Below are 22,376 nucleotides of genomic sequence, written 5' to 3' on the forward strand. Positions count from 1 at the left end.
ATGGAGAAATAATAGGACATCCTGTGAAGACCAGGATGATGAGTCACAAAATACTGGGAAAGATGGATGGATAAAAGCTTGTGCTTTATTTTCATATGGCAATCCCTGAATTCCTGAACATAGGAACAATGATTAGTAATAACAAGACAAAGGTTATATCCATTTTTGTGTGTTGCTGAGGAAAGAAAAATGATTCATGGGATTTGAGTAGATTGAAGAAATGAGATGTTAAGGTATATGAAATATTCTCAACATTTATATAGAAATCCTCTAGTGCTAGAAGCCTTGTCCAACTGCTCTTAACTCTAATCCCTTCCCTCTGTTATTTCCTATTTATTCTATATATAACTTGTGTGTGTGTGTGTGTGTGTGTGTCTGTGTGTGTGTATGTGTGTGAGTGTAATTCTCTCTGCCATTAGATTATAAGGTTTTTTTTTTGGTTTTTTTTTTGAAGGAAGGGACTATCTTTTGCTTCCTTTTATATCCCCAGAACTTGATACATTGCCTGGAACATATTAGGCAGTAAAGAAATGTTTATTGATTTCTTTATGATGAGGTCAGAAGTGGGAGTGAAGAAAGAGATAGTGAAGTAGACACTAAACTAATTGAAAAAGAAAGGACAATGTCTTGGGAGTGATTAGGTAATAGTTAGTAGGATCAGGAATGGAAAATAAATGTTAAGTATGAAAGTAATGGAAAAGAATATATGCTGCACCAGGAGTAATGAGTTTGGGGATGATGGACAATGGGGCAAAATTCCAAATAGTACTAGAAAGGATATAATATTATCTGGCATATAATTTCTGGAAGGAAACAAATCTCAGTGGAATGGAATAAAATTCAATAGAGATGACATAAGGATGGAAGGAGTTTAAAATGAAATAAAATTTGAAATTAAATTAAAAATCACAAAGAGTTGGAATTATAGAAGGTAGAGTGTAAATGAAGAAGGAAAATGGAGTCTTGATCTTTAGTCACTGAAGATTCAGTATCACTGGGATAGAAAGATGTTGAGAGTATTTGAATATGCTAATAGTTGGGGAATGAGTGTACACAAATGGATAGTTCTGTTGAAGAATGCAAGAGATTAAACTGATTTGATTGGTGGTCCAGTTACTGATCACTTCAGTTACAGTTGTTTAACTGGTTGTGCAAGAAGGCATAGGGCATATCCATAACCACAAATTATCCAGATAATTTAGGACAAATGAATTCACCTATGATAGAAAATTGAGGCCAAAGTCAATTTTTGCTAGCTCAATTAGCCATATAATTTGCACTAATTATTGACATCACACAATTTAGCCCTTGATTATAACAATAATTCAAATTCATACAACTTCTTCAGAATTATAAAGAGTTTTCCCCACAATGCTGAGATAGGTAGAAAGCTTTGTTCTATTATTCTATTTCTTATTTCATGTATATAAGCTAATTCTTCAATATTAAATTAAGACCCTCAAGGGTAGACACCACTTTTGTTCAATATTCCAGTATCATCTATAATGCTGGTCACATTTTAATGCCTGATAAATATTCAATGATTCGAATTGACCCAGCTAATGACTTGACCCAGCCTCTCAGTTACACAGCTGGTCAGTAAAAGAAGCAACACTGAAACCCCTAACTTCTTTCTAGTTTTCTCTTGCAATTCAAGACCAGGAATTGATTCGTACATTTTTCTCTCCTAATTTATGTCCAACTTTCTTTCAAAACATTCTGTGACATTTGATGCTCAAGTAATGTGTCCTTTCTGTGCACAATAAAGTATCTTCCCTTCAGTGGCTGTGGAGAATTGAAGTAATTATTCACATTTCAAGCCAATGTCTTCCCTTTGTCTCAATTACTGACTATTGGAAGAGGGTTCATGTGGATGTACTTGTGTTTACTATGAATTACTAGTTGACTGCTTCAAATTCTTTTCCTTCTTTCTGCTCTGGCTATTCAAAACATGGGTTTCAATTTAAAGAACTGACTTGAATACTATTGATAGCTAAATCATTTAATCCTGCTCCACCTACAGAATGGCAAGATAACAATTAGTCTGTGATCTTTATCAACTATAAGCTTTGTGATAAAGGGGTGATTCAAAGGAAATGTATTTGGACTTATACTCAAATCAGAGCAATCACTCATTGACTGTTTTCTTTTCCTAAATTGTGTATTATATTTTTTATACCTTTCTCTTCCACTCATCTCTCTTTCCCTCCCCATTCCCAATCTAAAATTGAGTTGGTGATAAAATAGGCCTCCAAAAAATATATGTAGACTTGAATTATGATTCTTCTTAGAACCCTGAGAAAATTATAATTTCACTAATCCTTTTAAACCACCAGAATGATTAAATTAATTTTCCCTTCCTCCACCATAATAATGGCAAATCTTCAGAACAGAAGAATAGTTCTTTTTTTTTTTTTCCTTTTCTGATGCTTACTTTTGCTCTGCCACAAATCTTAAAAGAGATTTCTTTCTTTCCAGGTCTTTCCCTTCTCCTTTGAATGAATCTTTCTCATTTTGATTTGTAATCTAGTTTTGTTTATTTTTTGTTTTTTTGTCAGAAGTCTCTCCTCCTTTTCCCTATTTTAAATTGTATATGTTTTGAGGTCAGGAACTATGTCAGCTTTGATTATCTGGTAACCAGCACAGTGACTTGAATATGATAAGCATTTATAAGTTTTTATTGAACTGATCTGCATTCTCCTAAACAAATTGTTTATATCATTCTGGAACATGTACATGTACATGTACATGGTACATTCTGGTACATAATTTTTGCTCCAGTATAATAAACTATCAAGATTTTTCTCCTTTATTGTGACCACAGTAATATTTATTGATTTCCAAATCAGTTTGCCCTATAAGAATGAGTTAAGTTTATGGGAGTTTGATGCATTGTTGGTGGAGTTGTGAATGCAACCAACCATTCTGGAGAGTAGTTTGGAACTATGCTCAAAAAGTTATCAAACTGTGCATACCCTTTGATCCAGCAGTGTTACTACTGGGCTTATATCCCAAAGAGATCATAAAGAAGGGAAAGGGACCTGCATGTGCACGAATGTTTGTGGCAGCCCTTTTTGTAGTGGCTAGAAACTGGAAACTGAATGGATGTCCATCAGTTGGAGAATGGCTGAATAAATTGTGGTATATGAATATTATGGAATATTACTGTTCTGTAAGAAATGACCAACAGGATAATTTCAGAAAGGCCTGGAGAGACTTACATGAACTGATGCTGAGTGAAATGAGCAGGACCAGGGAGATCATTATATACTTCAACAACAATACTATATGATGACCAGTTCTGATGGACCTGGCCATCCTCAGCAATGAGATCAACCAAATCATTTCCAATGGAGCAGTAATGAACTGAACCAGCTATGCCCAGAGAAAGAACTCTGGGTGATGACTAAAAACCATTACATTGAATTCCCAATCCCTATATTTTTGCCCACCTGCATTTTTGATTTCCTTCACAAGCTAATTGTACAATATTTCAGAGTCTGATTCTTTTTCTACAGCAAAATAACGTTTTGGTCATGTATACTTATTGTGTATCTAATTTATATTCTAATATATTTAACATCTACTGGTCATCCTGCCATCTGGGGGAGGGGGTGGGGGGGTAAGAGGTGAAAAATTGGAACGAGAGGTTTGGCAATTGTTAATGCTGTAAAGTTACCCATACATATAACTTGTAAATAAAAGGCTATATATTATAAAAAAAAAAAGTGAGTTAAGTTTAGATTGGATTAGATTTTGGTCATAAGATCATCAATTTGTAATGAATAAGTTTGTTGAAGGTTTCTAAAATGATAGGTATCATAGTGATTGTGGTAATATATAAAATATGTTCATCAAATGTCAGTAATATTAATGAGTATGTGAGCATTTTCATGCCTTATTTTATATAAAAAAGAAATATATTGTGATATTAGTGATCTCACCATAAGATAGATACTGGAATCTACTATTTCTTTCCTAATCCCTCTTTGCTTTCAATCATCTCATTGCCATGTCCCATAGAGAGGTAAACTGGGGCGGGGAGCTTCTGCAACCCCATCCATCTCCTGTTTGTAAAAAAATTTCCAAGGTATATATATATATATATATATATATATATATATAGCATTAATGGATAAAGATTTTAAATACTTTCAATCTCTTGATTACAATTGAAACATATTGTTCTAAATTTTAAAATTATTCTTCCTTAAAAGTTATCAGTTTCATACAGAAAAAATAAAGCTTTCCATCTTTTCCCTTTGATTTCCCTAACAGATATTTGAAACAACCCAGTCATAATTATTATTAGCTTTTATTTTCTAATTGTCTATACACATATCTATATCTTTATTATCTAACTTATAAACTGCAAGTGCCAAAATTATATCTTTATTATTTAATTTTTAAATTGCAAGTACCAACATGTAAACTTCAAACTTAAAATTATAGGATCTAAAGAAAGCAAAAGTTGAAGGATAAAATAATATGTTTTTCCCACTTCTTGATTTTAAAGTTGCAATGAAATATTTAAAATTAAAATGTTTGGCTTTCTTTTTAGTACCTTGTTTTTATTTTTCTTTCAAGCAATGTTTAAAAATGAACAGGGAATATTCAAATGTTTTTCTCCCATTTCTTCATATAATTGAATATGTCTGTAGGTGTGTGTGTGTGTGTGTGTGTGTGTGTGTGTGTGTGTGTTCTTTCAAAGGAGCTTCAGACCTCACATCTTAGGGATTTATTTTTCTTTCATCTTTTAACCTCAGACAATGGTAGAAAATCTAGCATTTCATAATTTACATTTCCATAGCATCTTAAGGTTTATAAAATGCTTTCTTCACATCTTTGTATTTAAATAGTCAAAAAGCATTTATTAAGCTCTTACTAGATATATAACTCTAGCATACTAGAATGCAAGCACATTCTAGCATCACAGACCATTGTTAAATTTTTCAGTGGGAGCATTCATAATCCAGAATTACTCAGTCAATAAAGCAAATCAATAAACACTTATTAACTGCTTACTGCATTCTAGGCACTATGCTACTAGGGTAGAGAATACAAAGAAAGGCAAAAAAACAAAAGCACACAATTTAATGGAGGAACACCCATGATTTAAGGATTGATTTATCATTTTAATGATTTTCTAGATAGAAGAAAGTGATGAAAAAAATCTAAATAATGATGAATTAAATTTGAAAGTCTGTTGTAGATACATTTTTTTCAGTGAACCTGTTTTTAATATCATTCAATGTTTATCAGTTATGAGAACACTGCTAAATTTATGTGCCTTTCACAGAGATAAGCACCACGAATGCCAGGAAAGGCAAAAAGAGTCCCCGCTCTCAGGAAGCTTAAGGAATGGGGAAGATAACATGTAAATATTATGTTATATTAAATATATAAAAAAGTAGATATAAATAATTTCAGAAGATATAGCAGCAGCATTTGAGGGATTCAGAGGAACCTGGGAAAGATCTCCTTCAAAAGGTAGTATTTGAACCAAATATTGAAAGAAATCAGGGAAAGTAAAAAGCAGAGATGAGGAAGAAGGGGATTCTAGGCATTAGAGATAGTAGAACAAAGGATTGGAAATGGGAGATAGACCATTATTATGTTCTTGAGCACCAGTGTAGCTATACAATACAGGTATTATTATTCACATTTTTCAGACAAGAAGTAAAGCTGATAAATGGTAAAGCCAGGAGTCAAACTTAAATCTTTGAATCCCAAGACCTCTTTTTCCATTGGATCTGATCATTTCACTATTGATATACATGATCAGACCTGTGATTTCTTTGATATATGAAGCTCCCAACTAAGACATTCCTACAGACATTGAAACTAAGCTCTGTACCAGGAGAACATAAATCTCAGATCACAGGATTATAGATTTTTGAACTAAAAGAGACTTTAGAGATGAAATTTCTCATTTATGGATGAAATTATGTGGTTTGCCCAGGGTCATACAGTGAATATCTGAGGCATATTTGAACCCAGGGCTCCTTTACTCTAAGTCCAGAGCTCCAACTATTACATATTACTACTTCTATGACACTTTTGGTCTAAATCATTTACTTAAGACACAGAGAAGTTAAGTGACTTGTCCAGATGAACACAGTATGTATTTGTGTTTGGATTCAAATATGGTCATCTGAAAATTTTAGTATACTCTTGCTTCTTCAAGTAATATCACAAAGTAAAGTAAATATATTCCAGATAATAATCAGGAATTCTGATTCAACAGTGTCACTGCTACACCCACTAATGTTTGTTGATACCTCCATACACTGCATCCTTGTCTAGTTCAGCTACTCAAAGCACTGAACTAATGATAATTTTGGAATCCTTACCATGAGTTGTTTTGTTTTGTTTTTTTTTTTCCCTTTACTGCATGGCCAAAAGCTGAACTCTGAATGAAATAAGACTGTGAAGACCGAGTTAGCACCCTGGATACCTTAGAATCAGCTGGAGTCATGATAAGCAAAAGTCCTTGGTTTTTATTCTTGGTCTTTAGGAGTAAAAGTGAACAGGATGAATGCAGGACTTTTCTTCCCTTCCTCTACCACCAAAGTGACCCTGGCTTGTCTTACTTCACCCCCTAATCCTTCCCACAATTCTCTGTAGACACCAAAAGAATGAACCAGCACAGAATAGTGGGAATGGCCATTTCCAAGCATATGCTAATAGAGTATTGTCCAATCTGTAGTTAGCCTTAAGTACTCAGTTGTCCGACCTCAGTGCATCAACTCAGAGTTTCAGCCCTTTACATCTCCTACTTTCTTTTGTTTTAGAACACACATGGTCATGCCATCCCTGATCTCTCAGGGAGGTGCGAACCCCCAAAAGGAGGTGATCATGCCCTTCCTGACTTCTCAGGAAAGGAGGTGAAAATACTAAAAAGGAGGTGATCATGTGCCCCCTGACTTCTCAGAAAGGGAGGTGAAAGCACCAAAAAAGAGATGATCATGCCCTTCCTGACATCTCAGGAAGGGAGATGAAAAGCACCAAAGAGAAGTGGGGATTGCTAGCAGGTTTCTGGGCTGAAGGATCTTATTAGAAACAGGTATGCACAAACCCATCAGCATGAGAGATAATACACAAGCACATAGCAATAATGCACAGGCTATTAGTGATGACTTTCCCCACAGTCAGGGCAGGCTCAATGTGGTGTAACAACCATGAATTGTACATGCAAGTAGTGATATAACAAACAATATAAATCAACATGGTATTGTAAAAGATTTCCAGAAGTTCTAGAAGAAGGGTATGTGAACAACAGTCACACATATGCCTTCTTCAGCAGCCAAGAAATATTCCAAAACCAATCTATTGTCCATTGCTTCATGTGTCAGGGAACCCAATGATCCCCACAAGTTTTTGAAGTCCTACAACAGTCTTTTTATGTCTCAGAGAATCCAGTGATTCCTGAGGGTTTTGAAGTTGTACAGCAATCTTTTTATGTCTCAGGGATTCCAATGATTCCCGAGGGTTTTGAAGTCTAACAATTTTTGATGTCCATGAGTCAAACACTATAACTGCCATGCTTTTTCAGTGGTGGGCACAGTCAGCAATGGAACCATCTGATGTTTCTTGGGTCTTCTCCTTTGTTGCAAGAGTCTGCTCCGTCTCTCTCTGATGGACAAGGCAAATACGGCTCGTTGGCACCCATCTGATTCCTTCTCCACCTGTAGAGATACAAGCAAACCCTCTCCCCAAGCAGTTAATCTAACTTGTCCTTCCATTCACCACTTTCTGGGTCTCTCTACATACCTGGCGATTATCTAAAGATAGTGGAGCTGCTCACACTGGGCACTGCCCTTCCAGTGGGTTATAAAACCTGTCTGCCTGAGCCAGTGAATCTTTGTCAAAAATCAAGAAGTTAATAGTATGAAGAACTAGATTTAGAAGTTCTCTAGGGTTACCCGTGGCTCCCTCTTTCATTTGTTTTTGGAGGAGTGTCTTAATGTCTCTCTTTCTCCTCTCTACTATGGCCTGTCCTTGAGGATTAATAGATATGCCAGTGGTGTGTAAAATCTTGCACAAAAATGTGCAAAGAGTTAAACTATTAAATCACAGTACCTATTTTCAAATCAGATATATCCTGCCCTTCTTCTGTGGCTTTAAATAGTGCCTTTTGTAATCTAGTCATAGGAGAGGGTGATTACTGCAGGGGAGATGCTGGTGGTATCACTGCCCTTCCCACTACTCCTCCTCCCTCCATCCCTGAAGGTGAAGTTGATGGGGGCATGTCAATAATCTGCTCCGTAGGTGGGGTTGAAGCTCCCTTGTGAGAGCAAGAATCACTACACCCTTCACCATGCCCTTCACCACACCCTTCATCCTCACTTAATTCCTCATGCCCTTTGATGATATTGCTATTAATCTGTTATTTGTCTTCCTCTTTTTCCTCATACTTCCTCCTTTCCTTCCATACTTCCTGGCAGTTCTTAAAACTTTTCTTTTTTCTATAACTTGCAGGATTCTTTAAGGCCTTAAAGAAAGGCCAATTGTATTATGTTGCATATATAGAATGTTTCCTTGGAAATTGAACCAGGACCTTTATCATTGTAGTGTTCACATAGTTGATCTCCTACTAGTTTCCATATATCTTCTTCCTTTAAGAACCAAGGGGACATGTGTTCTATTGTACCCAAGAGTCTAGCAACCTGCAACCAAGTTATAATTAAGCCTTGTCCCTTGATCAACTTAAGTATGCTTTCTATAGTGGCCCCTCAGAGTAGGGGTGGGGATGGGGCTGGGAATGGGGGGGAATCTTTTCCTAATATCTGCCCAATTTCAGCTAGAAAGGTTACTAGTTTAGCCCTTAACAAAATAAGTTCCCTGTTTGTCTATTAAAATACTCACCCTATTTCCTGGTCACTGGGGATTTCTTCAGTGAAATTAGGGTCCTTGGTCCATACGTTGGGCATCAAATGTGAAGACCAAGTTAGCACTCTGGATACCTTAGAATCAGCTGGAGTCAGGATAAGCAAAAGTCCTTGGTCTTTATTCTTGGTTGTTAGGGGTAGAAGTGAACAGGATGGACACAGAACCTTCCTTCCCTTCCTCTACTGCCAAAGCCACCCTGGCTTGTCTTACTCCACCCCCTAATCCTTCCCACAATTCCCTGTATACACTAAAAGATTGAACCAACCACAATAGTGGGAAGGGCCATTTTCCAAGCATATGCTAATAGAGTATTGTCCAATTGGTAATTAGCCTTAAGTGCTCAGTTGTCAGACCTCAGTGCATCAACTCAGAGTTTCAGCCCTTTATATAAGACATTTTCAAAATGCTCTTGATTATGAGAGGGAGAGGGGGTAAAAAAGAGAATGGATCAGTATAATCCTATTTCCATTTTTAACAAAACAAATCAATATGTCTATATTTAACAATTATGTAATTAACATATGAAAGACTTCATAAACATTCAGATAGAAGCAATAAATGATCCTTTGTATACTTCACATAGTTCTTTATTTGTAATAGTTTTATTTTCCCCCAATTACATGTCAAGACTATTTTTAGCATTCATTTTATAAGATTTTAAGTTCCTTTCCCCCTTCCCCTTTTCTGAAAACATTAGACACTTTGATATAGGATGTGCATATGCTAGTAGGTAAAACTTGTTTTTTTCAAATTAGTCACAGTTATGAAAAAATAAATATATCAAAAGAAAAAATGAAAAAGAAGAAAGTAACTATCATACAGAAGGAGGAGGAGAGGAAAAAGAAAGGAGAAGTAAGAGGAGAAGAAAAAGGAGGAGGAGGAGATGAAGGAGGAGAAGGAAAAAGGACAACAAAAACCACCACCACCAGTAGCAGCTTAAGCCAAATAAACAATAGTCAAAAAAAACAAATCCATATGTTGGCAAAGTAAAAAGCAAAAGAAAATTTAGAAACACTTAAGTTCAGTTGCAGAAAAAACTGGAATTTATCCACAGATTAAAGGCATTAGCATTAAGGGGATTGAGAAAGCCTTCTAGTAGAAGGCAGGATTTTATGTAAAACTTGAAGTGATGAAAATATTTTAAAATACAGATTAAATTAAGAGAATGTTATATACACATTAAAAAAAATTAGATGGAAATTTATTAACATACCCCTGGTTCTTTTCCTCTCACTTGAAGGGAACTCTGTAGTGTAGCAAGGTACTATACTTGGAATCAGGAAGACCTGGGTTTAAATCCTATCTGAAACACTTATTGGTTCTGTGACTCTGGGCAAGTCATTTAATCTCTGTGCACCTCTGTTTTCTCATATATAAAAAAGAAGAAGAATTATATCCTCTATATCACAGAATTGCTGTGAGGAACAACTGAGCCCAGAGATGTAGTATTTTGCAAAATTTGAAATGTTATCTATGTTAGCTTTATTACTATTATTATTACTCTTGCTATTGTTGTGGTCTTGGAATATAGAGATAAAATTGACATTTCTGGGGCAAAAGATACACAATTTAATGACTTTATAGGTCTTTTTTTTTACTTCTATCTGTTTATATTCTTGGTCCCACTTTTTTAATTAAAACTTTTTATTTTCAAAATATGTCAATAAAAAGTTATTATAATAAAAAAATAAATAAATTTTAAATTAACCTTTATTAAATAGCTTCTGTGTGCCAAGTATTATGCTAAACACTGATAATACAATTAATAAAAAGAAAGAGATCCTCTGCCCTCTCTTTAAAGTTTAAAATCTAAAGGAGGAAACAATACATGAAAAGAGATAAGAAAACAGGTAATAAGGGGATACAGAAGGTACTGAGAAAGAATTATTTTGTTGCTTGGAGTTGTAATCAAGTAAACAGCAAATGCAAAATGGAGGCCAATCTAGTTCAAGCCATACCTGAAAATGTTTCTCCACTACATCATCATGTCTTTTCTTGAAGCATGTCTTTTCTTGAAGCACTCTGATACTTCTTCCACAAGGTAGCCTTTCAGAGAGATACTTGAACACAGTTATTGAATCAATTGGGAATAAACATTCCTTCTTCCATCAACTGATTTTTAAATGGCATGAACTTAAGGGACATTTAATCAGGACCTAATTTTAAATCCTTCTTCTCACTGATTAAGTGAATCTAGGCAAGTAACTTAACTTCTATCAGCCTGTTTCTTTTTATTATTATTATTATAGCGTTTTATTTACAAGATATATGCATGGGTAATTTTTCAGCATTGACAATCGCAAAACCTTTTGTTCCAATTTTTCCCCTCCTTCCCTCCCACCCCCTGCCCTAAAAGGCAGGTTGACCAATACATGTTAAATATGTTAAAGTATATGTTACATACAATATATGTGTACATGTCCATACAATTATTTTGCTCTACAAAAGGAATCGGACTTTGAAATAGTGTACAATTAGCCTGTGATGGAAATCAAAAATGCAGGCGAACAAAAATAGAGGGATTGGGAATTCTATGTAGTGGTTCATACTCATTTCTCAGAGTTCTTTTGCTGGGTGTAGCTGGTTCAATTCATTACTGCTCTATTGAAACTGATTTTGTTCATCTCTTTGTTGAAGAGAGCCACATCCATCAGAATTGATCATCATATAGTATTGTTTGTGAAGTATGTAATGATCTCCTGGTCCTGTTCATTTCACTCAGCATCACTTCACATAAGTCTCTCCAGGCCTTTCTGAAATCATCCTGCTGGTCATTTCTTACAGAACAATAATATTCCATAGCATTCATATATCTCAATTTATTCAGCTATTCTCCAATAGATGGGCATCTACTCAGTTTCCAGTTTCTGACCACTACAAAGAGGACTGCCACAAACATTCTTGCACATACAGGTCCCTTTCCCTTCTTTAAGATCTTTTTGGGATGTAAGCCCAATAGTAACACTGCTGGACCAAAGGGTATGCACAGTTTAATATATTTTTGAGCATAGTTCCAAATTGCCGTCTAGAATGGCTGGATGTATTCACAATTCCACCAATAATGTATCAGTGTCCCATTTTTCCCACATCCCCTCCAGCATTCCTCATTATCTTTCCCTGTAATTCTAGTCAATCTGACAGATGTATAGTGGTATCTCAGAGTTGTCTTAAATTGCATTTCTCTGATTAATAATGACTTGGAGCATGTTTTCATATCAGCCTCAGTTTCTTTAATCAAAAATGGAGGTCACACAATTCATGTCACAGGACTATTATGAAGATCAAATGAAAAATGTATGTTAAATGCTTTCCAAACCAGGAAGCACTATGATAATCTCAGTTGTTGGCAATTATATAACAAAGTGGGTATTATTATTGTGTTTATTATTAAAGAGTTAGTAGTTTGGGATATAAGGAAAAAACTTCATTTAGATGATAGTGCTTGAGGTACATCATAAAGGAATACAAATTGGAAATAGGAGGTCATACATTCTGTGGATGGGAGACATCAAGTGCAAAGGTATAATGCAGATAGAATGTCACATATGAACACAGAGAATGACAATTTGACTTGATCTTAAGGTGTGAAAGAGGAGAACTATCCAATGAAGCAAGAAAGGAAAATTGGAACCAAGTTTTTGTAGGACTTTAAAAGCCAAAACTTTCACATTTTATTCTAGTTTTATTTGAGTGATATAATCAATTGCCAATTTTTAAGGGTTTGAAAAGCAAACCAGAGGAGTGATGAATATAAATTCAAGCTATTTGGCTGAGAAATACAAAGGTATAGCATATTAAAGTGAAATTAGATAATATTATGCTGACTCAAATTTTTTGAACCTATGTTCAAGACTTTACATTCATGCTTTTTGAATTTCACATTATTAGGTTCTGTCTAATATTCAAGCCAGTCCAAAATCTTTTTGGTCCTAACTCTTTGAACTAATGTGTTATCTAATATTGCTTTCTTGGGGTCATCTGTACATTTTATAACTATCCAGGCTTTTATCAAAATTTAACTGGTTTTTTTGGTTGCTTCATTTGATTTTTGTGAAATATTTTCTACTGCATCATCCATTTCACTTTGTGTCTTTCTTAGCCATTTTAGTCATTGTCTTGCTCATCCCTGCCCTGGTATGTATAGGTAGTATGTGAAGCCTGATATTATTCCTATTAGAAATCTCCTTGTTGCATAAATCAATGATGGTTGCTCCATTACAATGTCCTTTTTCTATCAGAAGCTCAAATCTGAAAAAAATACTGCAGCTTCAGTACTTTCTTAATTTCTATCCTAAATGTGATGCCATCTTTTTTATTTTATTTTTGTTATTTCCAATCTTTTTTCCCATTTAAAATAACATTTTCCCCAAATCGAATCAACAATTTTTAGCATCCATTTTTACAAAATTTTGGGTTCCATATTTTCTTTTCTCCCTCCCCCTCTTCCAAAGATGATATGCAATTCAATATGTTATAAATGTGCCATTATGCAAAACACATTTCCTTATTAGTCGTAGTTGTGAAAGAAACATCAAAAGTAGAAAAAAATCACAAAACAATAAAATAACTGAAAAAAATACTTCAATTTTTATTTAGGGTCCATTAGTTCTTTATCTGGATATGAATAATATTTTCCTTCATGAGTCCTTGGCACTTGTCTTGGACCATTGTGTTGCTGAGAAGAGCTGAATCATTCCTAGGTGGTCATCACACAATGTAGCTGATACTGTGTACAATATTTTCCTGGTTCTGCTCATTTCACATTGCATCATTTCATAAAAGCCATTCTAGGATGTTTTTCTGAAATCTTCCTGTTCATCATTTCTTTTTGAAAAATAGTATTCCGTTACATTCACAACCACAACTTGTCCAGCCATTCCCAATTGATGGACATTCCCTTAATTTCCTCAATTCTACTTTTAAGGGATTATTTTCCTCAGTGAGATTGTGTACCTCCTTTCCTATTTTGCTTTTTAAGGCATTCTTCTTCTCATTAGCTTTTTGTATTTCCTTTTGCATCTCTCTTAATTCTTTCCCTATTTTTTCCTCTATCTCTCTTACTTGATTTTCAAAGTCTCTTTTGAGCTCTTCCATGGTCTGAGACCAATTTTTATTTTTCTTGGAGGCTTGGGATGTTTTGATCTTCCTTGTCACCATAGTAACTTCCTATAGTCTAAAAACTTTTTTTGTGCCAGGAGGGCTGAAGATCTTGAATATTTTCCTAGTGTGGCACTGATGTACTCTTGAAGCTCATGAGGGGCACTCCTGTCTGATACTGTGCAAAGGGGATAAGTTGTTGGTGGTTGACACTGCTGGAGAGGTATGGCAGTTTAGCTAGTGCTAAACTGGGATGATGATGTTTAGTGTGTGCTGAGTCTGGTGTGATGTTTCTGTGTTTCACTAGGCATTCTAGGCATCCAGCTGTCTGGCAGCTGGAAGCTGCTGATTTGCCCAGGGTTACATTGAAGCTCTGGGTGTTTAGCTACTGGAAGCTGCCTGTTTGCTTAGGGCTGCTCTAAAGCATGTGGCAGTTCTTAAAGTTAAAATCTGCCAGTCCCTTTGCCCTTCTTAGGTATGGGGTAGGGTGAGTTTTGATGGCCCTTGCTTGCTCCACCACACTGGATCTCAGAATCTACTACTGAGATTTGCTTCTGGCTTGTTGGAATGCTTCCTGTCCTGAGAAAGCTCTCCCTTTTGTCCAGGTGGGACCAACCTTTCCTGCTGGTCTTCCAATTTCTTGGGCTCAAAGATTGTTTCACCCTGCCTTTTTGCTAGTTCTGCTGTTTTAGTGTTTGTCTTGGGATTCTATTTTATGATTGTTTGGACATAGATATAGAAGAGTTAGAGTGATTTACTGTTTACTTTGCTCTTTTAGCTCCTAGAAGTCTTCTGTCCTGAATGTTCCAGCTGACTCTCTCAATTTTATTTCAGTTCCTGTTTCCTCTTTTTGACAAGCTTCCAGGGGCATGCTATTGACCAACTGTTGTGGTCTGTAAATCTGTAGCAGACCAAAGGTGGTTGTTTGACTATAAAGTCCCTTTACAACAAATAAGAAAATAAATTTAAAAATAATCATATCTGGAAACCTCAGGACATTCTAAGTCACTTTTTTTCCCCCCTGCATGTTCTAGTAGCTTATGAAGATCATTGTCTTTGGCTGTCCCTAACTTGTTTCAATTCTCTCCTAACCAAGCATTTATTGTGGTTATGTGAATGACTGCTGTGGTCTGTAAGCTTCTTGAAAGATAAGGACACTCCCCTCCCCAACAACAACATAACACCTCTCAGAAGAATTTGAAACCCCAATAATCATAAAAGTAATTATTCCAAATAACTACCAATAAGACAAGTGCAAATCAAAATATACTTGAGGTTTCATCTCACACTCAGGAAATTGGCAACAATGGTAAAAAAAAAGAAGGGGTGTTCAAAAGATGGGCATATGTACTTACTATTGGTTGAGTTGTAAAGCTATCTTGGAATTGTATCATGAAAATGACTGAAATGTCCAAATCTTTGAAGCAAAGATTCATTTCCCAAGTATATATTCCAAAGAGATTGGTGATAAAAAATAAAGGTTTCACATTTACTGAAATATGTATCAGAGATATTTTCGTGGTTTCAAAAAAAAATTGAAAGCAAAGTAGATCCTAATTGACTGAGGAAATGGCTAAATGGTGATATAAGAACGTAATGGGATATTACTTCATTTTAAGAAGCCATGAAGTGATAAATACAGGCATGGGAAAATACTTACATGAACTTATGCAAAATAAAGCAAGCAGAACCAGAAAAATAATACGCATAATGATTACAACAGTGTAATTGGAAAGAACAACAACAAAACAATCAATATTGAATGCTGTGGAATTATAATAACTAATCTTGGCACTACAAAAGAAATAGGAAAATGAACTCACTATCATTTTTGCAGGAGCAGAGGACTACTGGTGTGGAAAATAGAATATAATATCAAACTTGGTTAAAGTATTGCTAGTTGCCTTGACTGTTTTAAATATGCTTTTATTCTGTGTTATAAAAGATGGTCTTCTGGGAATTGGAAGGAAACAAGAAGGCAGCATCAAATTTTAGAAATGTAGGCTATGTAAAAAAACAAAAAATCAATTTTTAAAGAGAAATCTAGAAACATTAAATACTTAATAACTGCTTGTTTGTTAAGTAAAAATAGCATAATAAGAGTTCTATGCCTTGATTTATTTGACCTCATGGATTATATTAAAACAAATACTTGGGTTCAAGAATTGCTGTTTAATTGATACTCAGGGAAATGATGGAATCACTAATTTTATTGTTATAGGGTATAGCAAACAGCAAAATAGAGTGTGTATATGTGTGTGTGTGTGTATATATATATATATATATATATATATATATATATATATAAAGAGCTTTGTCTCCATGATAAAAGGAACTCACCTCAACCTCGGGGATGAAAAAGAAAATGTGTTGAGTAAAAAACATGATCAAAAGTGGAGACAAATGGCCAGAGTATATATTCAAGAATGGACTTGTTTAAGAATTAGTAATATTGCTAGATATAGGACAGGGCTTCTTAATTATAACTGACTTTATAGAAAAGTCCATGTGATCCTTTAGTGTTACTAGGTGGTCTTGGGTGAAGTTCAGGTAAGTGGAATTTATTTATTATGACCACAAACTGGTGGAAGGATCTGGCTTAGGCAGAAGGAAAATGGTTCAAGGCCACTGCAGATGGTCAAGAATTCACCCAATCAAAAAGCTAGAAGCCTTATCCATCCGACACAGAATCAATAATAGAAAAGTACCAACTAGTTTGCTTTTATCCTTCTATGGACATGAAGAACACAGACTTCATATTGAAGTCATTTCATTCTAATATGACATAAAATTATAACCATAACATCAAAACATAACATTAAACAATAGCATCAAATTTTTTAAAGTCTATATTTATCACAGTCCCTAGTAAATTATAAACTCCACAATCTCAAAGACTGTTTAATTTTTGTCTTTCCAAACTCATCAGCAAGTTCAGTGACTTGCATAAATATATATATATGTATGTATGTATGTATTTAATAATGTGTTGCCCAATTTAATTTAATGAAATTCATGCCATTGTGGCATTTTTGTCTCATAACAACTTTCTCAAAGAGATGCAATGTAAAAAACTAATGTTAGTGAAATTGTGATTTGCCCTTGGCCACAGAGTTTTTAAAATATCAATTGCAAGACCAGAATTCTAGTTCTCCTGACTCCAAGTTTAGTGTTCCAAGAAACTTATTTCTTGTCCTGCCTTTCATTTCAGATAACTCACTGCATTTTTGTTTCCTATGAAATGGAGTAATAAGTTTACAAATTTAATGCTGAAAGAGATATCAAGGACATTAGGATATTTTCCTGATAATACATATCCTTTCATATTACACATGAAGAAAGAGATGATCAGGAAGATTACATTATTTAATTAATTTTCTAGTTTATAGGAAAATTTAGAAAATGGTAATGGCATGGCATGGCAATCTTAACTCTTGGAAGCATTGGTCCTGATAAAACAAATCATAAAGCCATTAGAGAATGAGTCCAGAATCATGTCTCAATTACAAGGAAAAACATGGAAAATGAAATTTAGAGTCTCTTTAGCACCCAGCACTATTTTTTCTTTGATGTCTTCTGATTCACAATCTCTATAAAGGTAGACCATTTATAGCTCAGTGACAAAAATGAATGAATTGAATTGAATGAATTGAATTCACACAATATCAATGCCTAGTATTATCTGTCCCTTTGTTGCCTCTTAACAGATGGAAAAAAAAAAATGGGATTTTCCTAAACTTCTAGGTGATGTGAACTCATGTATCATTCTGTAGCTTTTTGTATAATCTGGTAAATGATTCTGGCCTAAATGAAAATTGAAAATGTATGTTCTTAGGTCCTAAATCCTTTAATGTACTATAAAAGGTTAGAGAATTTAGTGTACAATTAACATTTTTCATTCTATGAATCACAAAAGTTGTTATGAGTAATTTTATTACTTATGTATCAGGTTAACTAAACATATCCTAGTCTCCATTCAGAAAAATAAAGAAGAGAAAGTAGCCATATTCAAGAGATCTGGTGTGTATTAATGACTGAAACTAATGAAGAGCAGTCATTTTTTTTTTTTTGTCCTGTGTATAGTTCCAAACATATTGTGAGCATTTACCTTTCAGTAATAAAAAATATTGTTTGTTGGATTTGATATAGATGTTAAAAACAAAAATATGCCCTTTGAGTGGGTTTAAAAGTATTGCAGGGGGTTTAGTGTTTTATTGTTAAATGTGGAGAATTAAAGCATTCATACTATAAAGGTATATTTTATCATATTTTTGCATATTTCGTTTTCAATAAAGAAAGGTACTATATGGTTCTGACAGTAATTTGAATATAATGAGACAATAAGTAATAGAAAAATCACTTCTGGGTATAAACAATATCCTATTTTGCAGGAAAATTAGGTTGACATGCTTTTTCAAAAAAAACTTATCTTCTTTTTCCTCTTAAATAGTTTGTAGCATCATGATTATTTTGAATCATTACTAAGTAGGGATGCTGGCTCATGTATGTATCCTTTTCAAAGGATTGCATAACAGAAAGGCCATTAAACTAGGAATCAAAAGCCTTGCATTCAAATATACCAATCCCACTGCTCTGTATGAATTTAGGCAAATATTTTTTTCCTATTTGGGCCTCATCTTATTCATTTGTACAAATCATGGAACTGGATTAGAGCATTGTCTATATTTTTGGAGCAAAGGTACTATATATTATATAAATATAAGAATTCCAAAAACAATGATAATGTTAGTGATACTTTCCTCTTGAAATATTAAAAAGGAAATTTGTATCAAAAATACTTATGATGTCCGACCCAAAGATGGACAGGCATGAAATAGGTTTCCATTTTTGGAATCCCTTTTATCCTGGTAGAATTCCAAATCCCTTTTATCCTGGTAGAATTCCAAATTGCCACAGAAAGGCCTCCCCTGTTTACTACTTTTACTCTCAAATAATAACTTTGTTTTTTGTTTATTATTTTCATGTTCTAAGGAGTCCCGTGGTAAAAATATTATGGGAAATTCAATTAAATCTTCTATCTACAATTTTTTACAATTCTAATTTTCTATAAAATAGATAGTTATTGAATAAAGAGTTGGATTTCCGCATGAGTCTTCATGCAGTGTCCTCTTCCTCTCCTAATTGCAATTTTCTGATGTCTTTTTATGGCAATCATCAAACTGATCTCTTTCTAATCCTCTGGTTTTACCTTGAAATTGAAAAAAGTAAGGCTTATTCTAAATGAAAGTGATAAAAATTGTAGAAACTCAATAAATATGTCATATTACTGCTGAGACCTCCCAGCTCAAGCAAAGCATGAAGAATTTGTAAGATGAAGTAGAAAGAGTCAGAAGACCTACATTGAAATACTGGTTCAGGCACATCATAATGATATGACCACTGCCATGCCACACCACTTCTTTGAGCCCTGGCTTCCTAATCTATAAAAATTGAGCTGATGATGCTTACATTATATACTTTACAGAGTTTTTGGATTTAAGTGTTTTGTGAACTTTAAAATGCCATGTATATGTGTGTTGTTGTTGTTGTTGTTAATAACCAAATTTTTGTGAAAGATGATTGAGACAAAGCTTTGCTGACTGCATAGTGCATTGTACTTGGCATCAGGGATACCTAAGAACAAATTCTACCTCAAATACAGGATGCTGAACAAATCACTTTACTTCTTTCTGTGTCAGTTTTCTCACCTTTAATAGGGGGAAGATGGGTTTGATGGTTTCTAAGGTTCTTTTTATCAATGATTCTATGATCCCATGATCATAGAATTTATCTATTTCAGTTCTTTTCTTTATTTCTCTATCTCTGTCTCTCTCTGTTTTCATCTCCCTCTCTCTTTCTTTCCCTCTCCCCCTCTTTCCCTTTCCCTCCCTTTCTCTCTCTCCTTTTCCTTCTCTCTCTGTTTCTGTCTCTCTCTCTCTGTCTCTGTCTCTCCTTATCTTCTCTGTCTCTCCCTCCCCTACTCTCTTTCTCTCTCTTCCTCCCTTCTTCCTTCTCTCCCTCTCCCTCTCTCTTCCTCTCTCTGTATCTCTCTCTCTCTCTCTCTCTTTCTGTCTGTGTGTGTCTCTGTCTCTCTCTGTCTATCTCTCTGTAACACACACACACACACACACACACACACCAGTCACCTAGTTTATCACCAGTCATCTCTTTGCTCTACCTCCTCTTCATTCCCTGAATTGGCTTTGGTATAAAATATAACTACAGGCCATTTGACAAGTGCTAACTAGAATGGAGGTAAAAGCCTTCTTTGTTTATTATATTTTACTATCTATGTTTATTTATCTGGTCAGATAAGTAGAGATAATTTTGCATGCCATTTCATTTTATGTTGTTGGTGAATATGAACAATATTCATAGAAATGCCAAATGTTTCCTGAGTCCTAATTATTCTAATCAGAGATACAATAGAAATAACACAAATTTTAGTGTCAAAAAAATTGTAATTTCATCTCTGCTACTTACTATCTGTGTGACCTGGGACAAGTCAATTAACTTCTCTGAGCCTCCACATCTCATCTATAAAATAAGGTAATTGGAGTACATGTTCTCTAAGGTCCTCTAAGGCCTCAACTTCAAATCTGATTTCAAACCTCAAACATTTACTACTTATGTGATCCTTTCTGTTGTTTCCTTTAGTTTCCTCAACAACAAAATAATATTATACCCCCTGAAGTTGTTGTGACAATCGAATGAGATAATATTATTTAAAGTGCTTAGCATAATATCTGGTTCATAATAGATGCTTAATAAGTGTTTGCTTCTTTCCCTTTGCTTTCTTTTCCCTTCCCTCTCTATGCTCTAATCCTATGATGTATTATAATATGATAATTTTTTGTCTCTTTTTTTCCCTTTCTCCCATTTTTCTCCTTTCAGGTTACATTGAAGAAGAATGCATCATTCCTTGTCCATTTGATTGCAAATTAAGTGACTGGTCTAACTGGGGATCTTGTAGTTCATCCTGTGGGATTGGAGTGAGAATTCGTTCCAAATGGCTAAAAGAAAAACCTTACAATGGAGGCCGTCCATGTCCCAAATTGGATCTCAAGAATCAGGTAGAGGTTATCAAGTAATCAGTGAAATAATTAAAATTATCCCCATGTGATATTTCCAGGAGAAATCAAATTTTATTCCTCTAATTTAATAAAGTGCATGAATAAGGCTAATCATTTTTTTTCCCAATGAAAGATTTGAAGAGCAGAATACAAGTAAAATAATTTAGGATATTGGAGGACAGACTATTTGCCCTTCCTTAATATAATATAAAGATATCACAAAGAATGCTAAATGGGTTTGATAAGGATTAATTAATACAAACTAATAAAAATGAAGTGGGCTAGCAAATAATTCAAATAAATACTGGAAATTACAGAAATTGGTAAACTATACCAAGTAATTCTCTCCCAGTTTAAGAAAAAAAATTGCTAAGGCAAAAAGTTAAGAAAAATGTTTTTGAAGAAAATTTCTAGTTGATACATTTTTCCCCTATCATTTTTTGGACAAGTTGTTTTCACTATTTTCTCTTAATCTCACTGATCTCCTTTCTATCAAATTTGCCAGAGTCAGCAGCATTCTTCATACCTACTGCTCAGGGTTGTTGTAAGGATCAACATGAAGTAATACTTATAAAGTTAATGCATATAGCAGTATTTTTGCAAATAGTAGTCACTTAACTAAGATTTCTTCCCCCTTCATTCGTTCCTTCCTTCCTTCCTCCCACCTTCAATTCTTCATTCCTGCCTTTTTTGCTTGCTTACTCCCTAATCCTCTACCTTGTTCCCTCATTCCCTTCCTTCCTTTTGAATGTTTCCCAAATCTTAATCTTGAAGTTTATAGATAATTCTAATTGAAACTCTGACTTTAATGCTTTGTATATTATTCCCTTTTCATAATAGCTGAAAAGAGTCTGCTATAAATCCTAGGACATCAGAATTTTGAGTCTAACTTTTTTTTTTAGTCTTTCTTTTATATGCGATATAATTAGAATAGATATGTATTTAAAGCAATGTTTATGTTAAAAAATGTAGTTATGTGTTAAAACAACAATAACAACAAAAATAAGAAAAGTTGTTTGAAAATTTACTCAAAGTTTACCACTGATTCTATAATGATTCGTTGCCTTACGGTAATAAAAACTACAGTTTTAATTTGCAAGAATAGAGTAGTTGGCATGTTGTTCTCAATTCATAAATACTTAAAATGTTTTTCTAATATGAATTTGTTTTTGGAATTAAAAAAGAACTATCCTTACATAACAGCCCATAGCTATTTAAAGGAAAGAGAAAGTTGTCATTTTCTAATTTATAATTATGAAAAAATCTAGTACTATTTTTAACATTTTTTTAAAAAATGTTTTTGTTTTTAATCTA

General features: G+C 34.2%; 1 protein-coding gene across 1 annotated transcript in view; it reads left to right on the forward strand.

Annotated features, from left to right (window-relative positions):
* LOC116422413 (thrombospondin type-1 domain-containing protein 7B-like) overlaps positions 1-21,098 on the forward strand; it is a 58,463-nt gene extending 37,365 nt beyond the window's left edge. Inside the window, exon 3 of the mRNA XM_031960025.1 lies at positions 20,884-21,098. Coding sequence (XP_031815885.1) covers positions 20,884-21,080 — 197 coding nt within the window. The 3' untranslated portion in view covers positions 21,081-21,098. The remainder of the gene's footprint in view (positions 1-20,883) is intronic.
* The last annotated feature ends 1,278 nt before the right edge of the window (positions 21,099-22,376 follow it).

This window comes from Sarcophilus harrisii, chromosome 3, assembly GCF_902635505.1.
Source record: "Sarcophilus harrisii chromosome 3, mSarHar1.11, whole genome shotgun sequence".
NCBI lineage: Eukaryota > Metazoa > Chordata > Mammalia > Dasyuromorphia > Dasyuridae > Sarcophilus > Sarcophilus harrisii.